Below are 12275 nucleotides of genomic sequence, written 5' to 3'. Positions count from 1 at the left end.
TTGTCCTGTCATTACACGCTCTTGTAAAAAGTCCCCCTCTATCTTCTTAATAAGTTCTCTTCAAGTACCAGCCACTACCAGTTTTTACCTGCTGGCAAAGCAATCCCAGCTAGAGCAGACTGAATGCTTTCAAGCATTCAGGAATAAGGTTCCCATTACAAAGGATGGATTTGCATCTGAATGTGACCAGTTATAAATCATCTTCTGTCAAACTGAATTTTGCAACCTCTGGAAATCATCATCCCCTACACAGCAAATAACTCTAACCAGCTTTGCTGTGCATTTATACAGTATTCTCTGAAGTAACAGGGAAAAGGTTTTATACATGGTACACACAACCCAGCACATTTTACTATAACGGATAAGCAGGGTGCTATGTCATGAGGCCAGACAACTGTAAAATATAATTATCTTCCTTAAACAGCTGAAACACTCATAAGCTGGCTGGAAAGGAAGGCACTTCTGGAAGAACTTTATGTCTTTTCTTTACATGCAATATTCAGACATGCACTTCTGGTAAACAGAGTTTTTAGAGTCTCCTGGAATCCAGAATCATATGCTTAAAAAATACACGAAACAGAATTTGGAAAAAAGTAATATTATTTAGCATGTTTTTGAATTAAATATTCCACATAACAAAAGTGTTATTTTCATGTCACCAACTATATTACTTATATACATATGCCGAACAGTTAACAAAAGAATTAAGAGATGCCCTATCAAAACCGACAGCCATTTCTTGCTTCAGCAATCTGAAATAACTAGTTTATATCATAGACAAAGTATAGACAATATTTACAGAAAAGGGCTTTTTGGATCTGAGAACAATTATCTTTCAGAAGGTAAATTAAAATCCAGCTCTGTATTATAGTACAACATATCCACCACTGATCTAGAAGTACTTGTGGCAACCAAACAGATGAAATTCCTGCAACTGGGATTAGTATTTACAAAATATACTGATCAGCCACACAGAGGCTCATATAACTTTAAATATATATATACATATACAAGCACACATATATATATCTATATATATGTAACATATAAATAAAATTCAAAAGAACAAGGCAAAAATAAGAAAAAAAAGCTTCTGTCTTTGGAATGTCTAAATGACAACTATGCTTTTACTCCAGTGTTTCTTTGTTATGAATATACTTAACAAGTGGCACCTTTGAAAGCATTACATAGTCAACTAGGTAGTTTTGCTGAAACAATGACTTAAACAACAACTAAAAGTAACATATTTCCAAAATTCACAAAGAAAATAACGAGGAATTTACAGATTCAAAATGATAACTGTTTACAGCACCAGGGAACACTGTATAATAGAGGTGACATAGTGTGCATCAAACGTTCTCCCTGCTACTACAAAATCGTACGTTTACTTCACAGATTTAATATATGGCTGTGTTTTCCACAGATACTGAGATATGTACCTGCTGATCCAATACAGCAAACAACAGAAGAAGCTTTCATTGGAATCTCTTCTTGTTTGGATTCTTGTGAAATAAGTATTGCTGAGTTCAAAACCTCAGACTTTTACCATAAAAACTAACAACTGTCTGCCTCTGTGGCTGGAATGGAAATGAACATGCTCCCTCTCAAGGGTTTAACTCGATAAAAGCCATGAAATCATGGTATTTTATTTTTTTTCAACGAATTCTCAAAATGTACTAAAAAGAAAAAAAAAAAGCTTTGAACAGCAATACAGCATTTTCCTGTGCCATGTAAGAAAAAAAATTGAAGGCAAAACCCCACTATTTTATACTGCATGCATGCATCAACTCTGCAACATTTTGTTTCCAATGTCAATTATTTCCTTAAATATGTGAAAAAGAAAGCTGATGGACAGTTTCATGATTTTCCCACGAAGTTATTCTTCACTTCCAGTAAAAATGGGAATCATTCTATTCTAAAAATTTCCAGTTTATTTTTTAAGTAAGTATACTGGCTGTGAATTCGAAGATGAAACTGTATACATTATTACCTGAGTTCACTGATTCACAGACAACTTAGCACAGATTAAATGGTGTTTTCCCAATATTCTTCTACAAGCTTAAAAAATTGAATTCATCTTTTAGGTAATTTCTGTAAATAATTAGAAAAACTATAATATATTATTCTATTGTTAGTATTTTCAGTGCTTGAAGCTTTAACTGTAAAATTTGAGTCCCAGAAACATTTTTAGCTTTCAAATTTTAAGGTGTCATCGAAAAACATTGCCTATACTTTGCCATTCATTTGAAGATTCTTGTACCACTTCTTCTAAATTCAGAGCACGACTAATATCTTCCCCTTCCTGTTCTTGATGACTAGCAGGCTCTTGTACAGGACCTACCAAGGTACAAGAGAAAAAGGCAAGTGAGTATGATTTGATGTATAGCGTTAGAAAAATGCCAATATAGCATTTGAGAATAAAGGAATCATGCTGGGAAAGGTATTACACAACTACTTCACATACTGCAGATTTATTAGACAGTCTTAAAAAAATTTAAAAAAATCTAATATCATTGTTTTCCTGGAATAGTTTTTGTACTGTATTTCTGTACACAGAGTTCCACATAAAAAACAAGGAACCGAAAAGGCAACCAATCACTGTTTCAACCTGATTTTTGTGTTGCGTGTGCAACTATTACCTCCTCAGCTGTGGTCTTTGGCTGTTAGTGCTTAATTCCTTGATAACTTAAGGAAAGTATTTTGTGCTTTCCCAGTAAAGCACATGGCTTTCTGAACTCACCAGTACTACCACTATGCTACGTACCAGTGTAACCATGAGCCCGTTTCATATGCAGTTTCATATTGCTTTTCTGTGTAAATCCCATTGCACAGTAATCACATTTATAAGGTCTCTCTCCCGTGTGCCTTTTCATGTGGACTTTAAGGGCACTCTTCTGGTTAAATGCCTTTTCACATAGCGTACACTGAAATGGCCGTTCCCCTTATAAAAGAGAAAAACATATTTAATAATTTTTCATTTCAACAGTAAAATACAGTTCAGAATTCAGTAAAAATCATCAAGATGACCTAGAAATGAAACAGACGTGACCTTTTTCCTTAAGACCTTCTCTAAACAGTGCTACGGCTCCATATTGTCAGTAAAAATTCCAAATTAAATGTCAGAATACTTACATAAGTACTAAATCACTGATATTATCTTTCCTATCCAATTTATCATCTAAGTAAATTATTTAACAGAGGTGCAAATAAATCAGTTTACCAGTTTGACTTTTCTGTATTCAAGGAAACCTTCAGCTTTTTACATCATTTAGAGTAATGCAGACAAAGCAGTGTTCTAGAATTAACAAAGCTGATGTCTGTAAGAAACTAAAAAGTCAAATATGTTAAAAAAAGAAGTGTTCTGCTAATTCTACATGGGACCTGTGGCCTCCTATGCCAACAGCTACTAGTGATTCCCACATCTTACCAAAGGATTGATCCAAATCTACCAGAATACTACTGACTTCTAACTATAAATGCACGAATGTATTCATTTAAAAATATTTAAATGTTTAAAAATATCTACTTTGCAAAATCGACCTTTGATTAAACATTCAACACCCCAACCTTACAGATCAATGAAAGACACATTGTTGTATGTCATTAAGGACAGCTAAAAGCACTTTCTGAACTTAGATATACACCTTGTTATTAGTTAGTACAATAAAGCACAAGCAGGAGTATGAATACTTTCCCACAATTGTTCTTAAAGGATGAATTTCTCTCTCCCTTCATTACCTGTATGTTAGTTCCCACATCCACTGTAGCTTGCACGCCAAATCCAATTTCTCGGACAATCAATATAAGGTCCTTTAAAGCACAGAAGTTTTGTTTCTTTTTTGTCACCAACTATTTCACTAGTTTGAAGTGAAATCTAGGTTTCCTCAAGTACTTTTGATTCCATTTTTTTTATTCACTTAAAGTGAACAGCCTTTCTTGTGTTGTGTAATGGATTACCACATGGCTTTTGGGTAGAACTGGGAGCATCTGCTTCCCTCTAATTTCAACATTTCTCCAAACCGCTCTTCATTGGTAAATCTTAAAGTATGAGATATTTAGAGTTATTCAGAGAAATAATGCTTTTTCCTTCTAACCACTGATTCAGTAGGTATTGCCCATTAGAAATGGTTAAAAATGTATAACCAGGAGAGAAATCACACTTTCTCACAGACAAAGATGGTACCTTTATGAAAGCAAGTCAGTTTAGATTTACATTAGCCTTTCCTATCCTAGTCCATAGTCCTATCATATGGATATGTTGTCTGACACTGTTGAAATAGAAACATAAATATGAATTTAGCAAGGTTTGTTAAAGTTTGTGGGCATTCCTAGCCCATAAGCACTCAGGTACAAGAAACAAAAATATCTAAGGATTTACTAGAGTGATTTACAAGTCCTTCCAAACCAGAAAGAATTTCTCCTATGATGGTGCAGATGCATAAAGGGACTCTGCTCTGTTCCCAGACTTTCTGAAGTGCTCTTTGCCCATTACAATGGGCAGCATGAATCAAAGCAGGGAGAATGGAAACTGGTTCTCTCCTGCTTTCTGAATATTTTGTGGTACTCTTAACTAGAACATTTCCTTTTTTAAGAGTCTGTGTTATTTAGGTCATTTATGCAGAAAGCAAATTACTGGGGAATTCTGAAGAATTTTAATCTCCTTGGATTTTAACTCCTGTCTCTCTTTTCCTGTCCCCAGTATAACCAGAATGTTCCTTTCTATCACAGTAACCACAAAACAGCTTGGTGTTGGGGAAAGAGAAAGCTCTGGCTGCTCACTGAAAGAGAGAGTTATCCTTTTGTGGGAGTCCCATCCAGCTTAACAGCAACACAGATAGCTTTCCCCTGTCTTTTTTAACTCTAGCAGCCATGACAGCTCACTCTTGGTAGCAGTGACAGGGAAAAGAACGAACTTGTTTTGGAGAACTGACTCCTATATTCAGAACTCATGTTCTTAAGAACACTGTTCTTCAGGCACAGAAGGTGACAGGGAAGGCATCCTATGTACAGCTCTCAACTTGTAGCAGGGCAGAAGCTGCAACCTGAAAAGCACTTACATCACAGAAAATGTGATGGTTTCCCTGGGAGAAGCCAGCATGATCTTTATTTACAGATTACCAGTTGAAGAAAATACTTAAGCGGAAAAGAAAACAACAGATTAAAAGCACTGGCATCAGAAACAGATGAACTGAGCAAGTAGCTCAATGACAATGAAGCCCTGTATTCACGGCTGGGCTTCGCAAACGAGGATTTGGGGTGCCCTGCATACAGCAGTCAGTATCAGCAGTCAAGTCCATTCCTTGTTTAACATCACTGAGCACACCCACTCATTTGCTCGTTCTTCTATATGCTTGAAGATTATCATATCCAGAGTATTTACACCACTTTAAACAATGGCTTAAAATATGCTCTTTTTAATCTGTTTCAAACTTTTACATACAAGCTCATGCATTCACGTTACCATTGCAGTACTGCCAGTCCCAAAATACAGATAAGCTTAGTGAAGCATCATGAGATTTCAAGTCTGCTGTTCCTCCTTTTAACTTCCAAACATTTTGGGTTAGAAATTTACTTGGGTTTTTTTAAGCTTAAGTTGTTATTTAAATGCAGTGAGATGAAAGCATAAGCAAGGACTCCAAACATAACACCCTTATATTAATAAGAAAATCCCATGAGCTAAAAATAATTTCTGTTACCTGTGTGAATGCGACTATGTCTCTCCAGCTGACTTGGTTTAGCAAAAGCTTTTTCACAAGTATCACACTTAAACACTCTAGGCTTCTGGGAGCTCAGTGACGGTCCACCCTGATGGGTTTGCATGTGCTCCTAGGGCAGTATAGAAAAAAAAAATAAATTTCAGACCATTTAAAAAAAAGTCAGTATTTAACAAACAATATAGTCACACCTTGAAGACAAAAGCAGAGAATCTTAGTCATCAGCAGACAAGCTGGAAGAAAATGGAAGCCTGCATTTTTTTTTTTAAATGAGAGATTATTTTTGTATATCAACTCTTTGCAAGACTGATGCATCAGTATCTTTACATTTGAACAACTCCACCATGTATGTCTTGCTTTTTTTGCATACGTTAGTCCCTTCACTAATTATCTGAAGCAAAATAAAACAAGCTGAACCAGAACTCTTGAAATACTTTGTTCACCTACAAAGAGGTATTTTGACAACTTTGCATTTTAAGTTAATATAGGATTTTTCCCCTCTCTCCTCCACAGTATCCATCTCCCTCCTTGTCTGATACACAGGTATTCCTCAGCACCTGAATTAGTACCATTCTGAAACTGTAGAGGCCTCAAACAGGGGACTATCACAACATACACTCATACACAGCCACACAATGCCAAGATGCAAATAGAACCACTTCATAATGAACTCTTAATTAAAAAAGAAGAAGAAAAAAAGAAAAAAAATGAAAAGAGAATCATTAAGGCCCTTATAGGTAAGACAGCAGAATGAGGATATGACATGTTTTACCTTCATGAAGAAGCATTAATAACAGCTCTAACTTCAGTGTTTTTAATTCACTGATGCTGGACCCAGAAGACTTGCAAATTTAGAAGAGTATCTTATGTTATCTATTAATTTTTTCATTTAAATATTTTATTTAATACCAAAATAGAATTCAAAATAAAAAAGAAAGCAAATACATATATATTTAACTTAAAAAATCTAATCAAGAACTGTTTGTGAAACAGTACTGCAAATACTTGCCCACTTTCTAAAATGTGTGTGGATATTCTTTTCTAGTCTATCCATAACAGACTAAACTATTAATTAGTCTTTACTATACCTAAACAATAAGCCTTCTTGATGTCTATGGAGTCCTATTCCTCACTCCACGAACTGAGTCAAACTGTATCTGTAGAGTTTGTTTACACTGGAAAATCAGCGAGACAGTTACAGGGAAGAATATTATTATCATAGTAATTATATAATATAGTACTACAAGGAAATAACATAAGGTCTTCTGAGAAAAATCAGTAATTTGTAAACCACAGCTTATGTGGAAATAAAAATCTTTTGCTTTTATCTTGTTTCTTACCTCCTGAAGCTTTGAAATGGTGGAAGCAAACTATGACCTACTCCAGAAAAATTAACAGAAACTGGTTGCTTCTTTCTTCCACCACAAAACATCCAACCCAAAACCCCCAAAAAACCCCAACAACCCCCCCATACCATTTTCTACTTGAAAGCAAACAATATAGCGTTCAGATAGCCACCATAAACTTTCTGTCATCTTTCTCTGAACAGTTTGTGATGCAGTTCAGGTCCACTGATCTGTCAATCTCTTATAATTTTCCTGTAAAATATATATACTTTTGAGAAAGAGTTCATGGGAATACAATGCTCTGAACTTCAAGCACCTCTTTAAAGACATATTTAGTATTTCATTGATTGTTCATGTGACATTTTACAAGTTTATTTGTGTAATTCTCATATTCATCAGCTAGTAACTACCTTGGGGTTCCAAACCAGCATTATCTAATTAGAAAATAAGAACAGGAAACCTTCTTTGAAAGGGCCCTCGGCCCCTCACACATGCATTGGTATGTCACTCCTATTCCCACTCTGCCTATCCTGAAACATTATTTGTAACCGCCTCTGAAAGATTGGCAGAAAGTTCATTTCATTCCATTGTTTTAATAAGATGACAGTGCTGTTTTAATTTCATCTTAGAATCATGTCTGTGCTTTATTTACTATCTACAGTTAACTTGCAGATATTTCCACTACATACTGATATGGAATTGGACAGTTTAGTCCAATGCACATCTTAAGATTCTCCTCTCTGAAGCTGTAAAATCAGAACAGTCACCCACATCAGAAGGGGAACTGAAGTCACTGGACTGAAAATTTTTGACACTGGGGGCAGGGTGGGTGGTAGGGGTGTTCATACATAATCTCTAAAGAAGATTTTCTTGTGGATAATTGTGAAACTGCTGGTACTGATACTTTTGGGAAAAAAACCCATATAATTAAGTACTGGCATCAAAAGACTGATACCCTTACCTCTTATTTGGATTTTCTGAAAAGCCTGAAGTCTGGCAGTGCCCTTAATATTTCTGGTGATCTCCAGAATACTATTCAGTATAAAATGAAGACCATGAGTAAGAGGTCACTGAACCCTTCCCAAAACCCTAAGCCAAACCCCAAGGTTTCATCTTTGCTGAATTTCCTATTAAAGGCTGCTTACAGCTGACATTCTGGAACACCTTAATGAAGAAGAGTCTGATAATGTGTGGAATTTGTTTTAGTACATGAAGGTCCAGTGGTAAATGAAACTGTCCTTTAAGACCCTTAAGATCAAAGCCACACATTAACCCAGCACTGTCCTAACCTACCACTAAACTATGTCCACCAAGCCACTGTTCACAGTGCCACATCTACATATTTTAATACCTTCAGAGCTGGGTACTCAACCACTTCCCTGTAAAGCCTGTGCCAATGCTCGACAAGCTTTCAGCGAAGAAATTTTTCCCTAATAGCCAATCTAAACCTCACCTGGCACAATTGAGGTCATTTCCTCTTGTCCTATTGCTTGTTACCTTGGAGAAGAGGTTGACCCCCATCTGCCTACATCCTCCTTTCAGGTACTTGTAGCTATAAGGTCTCCCCTGAGCCTCCTTTCCTCCAGGCTAAACAACCCCAGCTACCTCACGAGACCTGTAATTGACACCCTTCACTAGCTCTGCTGCCCTTCCCTGGACACACTCCAGGATCTCATTGCCTTTCTTGAAGTGAGGGACCCAAAACCGAATTCGAGGTGAAACCTCACCAGTGACAAGTACAGGGGGACTATCACTGCCCTGGTCCTGCTGGCCACACTATTTCTGGTACAAGCCAAGATGCCACTGGCTTTTTTGGCCACCTGGGCACACTGCTGGATCTTGTTCAACTGCTGTTGACCCATCTCTTTCTCTACTGGGCTGCTTCACAGCCACTCCACCCCTGGCCTATAGCATTGCTGTGACCCAAGTGCAGGACCTGTCACTTCACCTGCTGAATCTCATACTGTCCAAATCCCTCTGCAGAGCCTTTCTGCCCTCCAGCAGATCAACACTCCCCCACAACTTAGTGTCCTCTGCAAACTTATTGAGAGTGCACTCGATTCTCCTTGTCTAGATCATTCATAAAGATATGAAATAGAAGTGGTCCCAGTACTGAGCCCTGGAGAACACCCCTTGTGACTGGCCACCAGCTGGATGTAATTCTATTCACCACCACTCTGGGCATGGCCATACAGACAGTGATCAGTGCACCGGTCCAAGGCATTGGAAGACTGCTTCTCTAGGAGAACGCTCTGGGAAATGGTGTCAAAGGCTTTGCTGAAGTTCAGGCAGACAACATCCACAGCCTTTCCCTCCACCACTGAGCAAGTCACCTTGTCACAGAAGGAAATCAAATTACTCAAGCAGAACCTGCCTTTCATAAACCCATGCTGGCTATGCCTGATCCACTGACTGTCCTGTATGTGCCACATGATGGCACTCAAGATGAGTTAATCCATAACCTTTCCTGGCACTGAGATCAGGCTGACAAGCCTGTAGTTTCCTGGATCCTATTTCCAGCCCTTCTTGTAGACAAGTGTCACATTTGTTAACCTCCAGTCAACTGAGACCTCCCTGGAGCCAGGGCTGCTCATAAATGATTGAAAGTGGTTTGGCAAGTTCTTCTGACAGGTCCCTCAGTACGCATGGGTGTATTCCATCCTGCCCTATAGACCTGTGCCTCAGGTCATTGGCCATTTCCCCTCCCTCCCCTGAGGTGTCTACGGTGCTGCATGCACTGGTACAGTGACACTTCAAACATGCTCCAGTGTACTCAGCACTGTGGAGAAGACTGAAGGGCTTTGCTAGCATATGATTCCTCAAACATTGGTGTGCCACCCACAAGCTTATCTCTAGTGAGACTGGTTTTATCCCTTTCCCCCTACAAACCTAGTTTAAAGCTCTTTCAATAAGCCTTGCTAACTCCTCAAAGATCCTTTTACCCCTTTGAGACAAGTGCAGCCCATTTGCAGCAGGCCTGCTGTCATGTGGACCAATCCACGATCAAAAACCCCAAAATTCTGCTGGTGATGCCAGTCTCAGATAGTTACTGATCTGCTGTCTCTTCCTTCATCATTCCCTGCAACCGGAACGATAGAAGAAAAGATTACTTGTTCTTCTGATCCCTTAAAAAGTTGTTCCAAGGCCATGAAGTCTCTTGTGACTGCCTTTGAACTTCTTATTGCAACTTCATCGCTGCCTACCTGAAAAATCAATGATGGATAATAATCCAAGGGACATACAAGGGTAGGAAGTTCTGTTGTCACATCTTTAACTTGGATCCAGTATATAACAGAAATCAAGGTTTAATTATGACAAAAAAATGTAACAACAGCCAGTTCTAAGAAAACAAATTGAAGAGAGACCGATATTTGGGTTTTGTTATCATTACTTAAGGAAAACAAGTACCAATACTGTTTTGTTTTTTTCCTGAAAAAATTCTTCTTAACAAGAAGTTTCACAACAACACATTTTATGACAGTTTCCCCAAGGTCCAATAGTCTGGTTGACAGACATAATCAGTCCGAGGGGGTGAACTTCACAAACGGAGCATATTTCCTTAAAATACGATATTGGAGTTAAAGGAAATCTATTGAAGAGCTCTCCTAAAAGCTACTTAGTACAAAGACATTGCCTTTGGCTCTAGGAATTTCCTGTTATAAACTCTGGGAAGCTGGCAAAATTCTGGGCAAGTTATATGTTTGCTCTCTTCCTAAAGATCTTCTTCAAATAACTTCCATTTAGTATCTCTCAGAGATAGGATACTGGCCTGAACATAGCACTTGCCTAGTACAGCCCAATATCCCTAACAGGAACATCCTATAATACAATTAGGAACTTAAATACACCATTAATTTTTTGAAAAGACTTCAATGTATCTGGCTGTTCATCATCTAGAAAACAGAACACAGAAAATATCCTAGACAACAGCAATAACATAAGGATATTTTAAAACAAACGCTTCCTCTACAAATGTCACTTCCACCCACAAGGCAGAATCTACAAATCAAATGAGTGCATAGCAGATAGCTTCCTGAGATTCCAAAAGATTATCTGGAAATCAGGATTAGCAGTGATGATATTCATATGCAATTAAAGTGAAATCTTTTCCTGGCACTACTACTTGCATGACAGGCATTCACATTTTTCATTCTGCAGTCAATATATTATGCATTAAAATCCTCTCCGTGCTCCAGAAGAGAGTTCTCTATCTGTGTATACATTATCACTTAGACTCCAAAAGGAAAGCAAAGACAAAGGGATAACAGGTACCTTTTGTTAATATCACAAAAAGTCCAAAACAAAAAAGGAGTTAACAGAACAATCAACTATTATTACCAAATACCTTGAGATGTGTTGCCCGCTTGAAGGCCTTATTACAGATGTGGCAAACGTGTATTCGCTCCTTGCCATGAACCTCCTTACAATGGTGCGTCAGCATGGTCACTGAATAAAAGGTTTGACTACACTCAAAACACTGGTGCCCACGACTTTCTTTTTCTGCTTGACTGCTTTTAGTCACATTAGGGGAAACCTCTGTCACCTACAACAATTTACAAAAACACTATCAGATAATTTCATAGGCACATCCACGACATTGACTTATTTTTCTGAATCTACCTCAACTAATTTTTTGAGAGTACTTACAAGCAACTTACAAATACAAAGGAAGTATTTACATACATAAGTTGTATGTATATATGAATTTCTATTTCACTGCTCTTAAGAATGACATATTTTAAGAAAACTACAATAATAGCTATGATCAAATTATTCTAACTATAAATAGAATGTGTTTGTAACAATATTTTTCTACATTCTGTTTTATACTCCTGAATATCATCTCAGATGATTCTCACATTTCTCCCCAAAGAAAATTCAAAGCCAAAAATGTTTCAGACAGATAAGAAAGTATCTCTGATTTTACAGGAGAAGAATATTTTCTATTTAATTTCTTTATTAGGGATTCTATTTTCATAATGAAGTAAAGCTCTGCCTCTAGAAGTAGTGAAACTTAATGAATAATTGATAGAATTTGGATAGTGTTGTGTTGCATTTTTGTTTCATTTTAATTAATGAGAAATGTTTGGGGAAATTTCACTTCCTTCAAATAATTTAACACAAAATTCGTTCAACTTTATACAGAAGAACCTTAAATACAGTAACACAGAAAGCAACAAATGAAGATGAAGGAAGTAGTACTCTAAATAAATTA

At 37.2% G+C, this 12275-nt stretch overlaps 1 protein-coding gene across 9 annotated transcripts in view; it reads right to left on the bottom strand.

Annotated features, from left to right (window-relative positions):
• Window positions 1–582: 582 nt before the first annotated feature.
• Window positions 583–12275, bottom strand: part of ZNF236 (zinc finger protein 236) — a 71478-nt gene continuing 59785 nt past the window's right edge. For 7 of the 9 annotated variants that reach the window (XM_017813263.1, XM_017813258.1, XM_017813256.1 and 4 more), the window contains 4 exons: window positions 11406–11603; window positions 5697–5826; window positions 2765–2941; window positions 583–2337 (listed from right to left, as the gene is read on the bottom strand). In XM_017813263.1, coding sequence (XP_017668752.1) covers window positions 2210–2337; window positions 2765–2941; window positions 5697–5826; window positions 11406–11603 — 633 coding nt within the window. In that variant the 3' untranslated portion in view covers window positions 583–2209. Of the gene's footprint in view, window positions 2338–2764; window positions 2942–5696; window positions 5827–6802; window positions 6890–7188; window positions 11317–11405; window positions 11604–12275 lie in introns of those variants that run through there. The other 2 variants (XM_017813261.1, XR_001874491.1) reach the window with 2 other exon arrangements.

The sequence above is a fragment of the Lepidothrix coronata genome, unplaced genomic scaffold (assembly GCF_001604755.1).
Source record: "Lepidothrix coronata isolate B3197 unplaced genomic scaffold, Lepidothrix_coronata-1.0 Scaffold40, whole genome shotgun sequence".
Classification (NCBI taxonomy): Eukaryota; Metazoa; Chordata; class Aves; order Passeriformes; family Pipridae; genus Lepidothrix; species Lepidothrix coronata.
The sequence above is the reverse complement of the archived record's forward strand: the minus strand, read 5'-3'. Positions and strand labels throughout refer to the sequence as shown.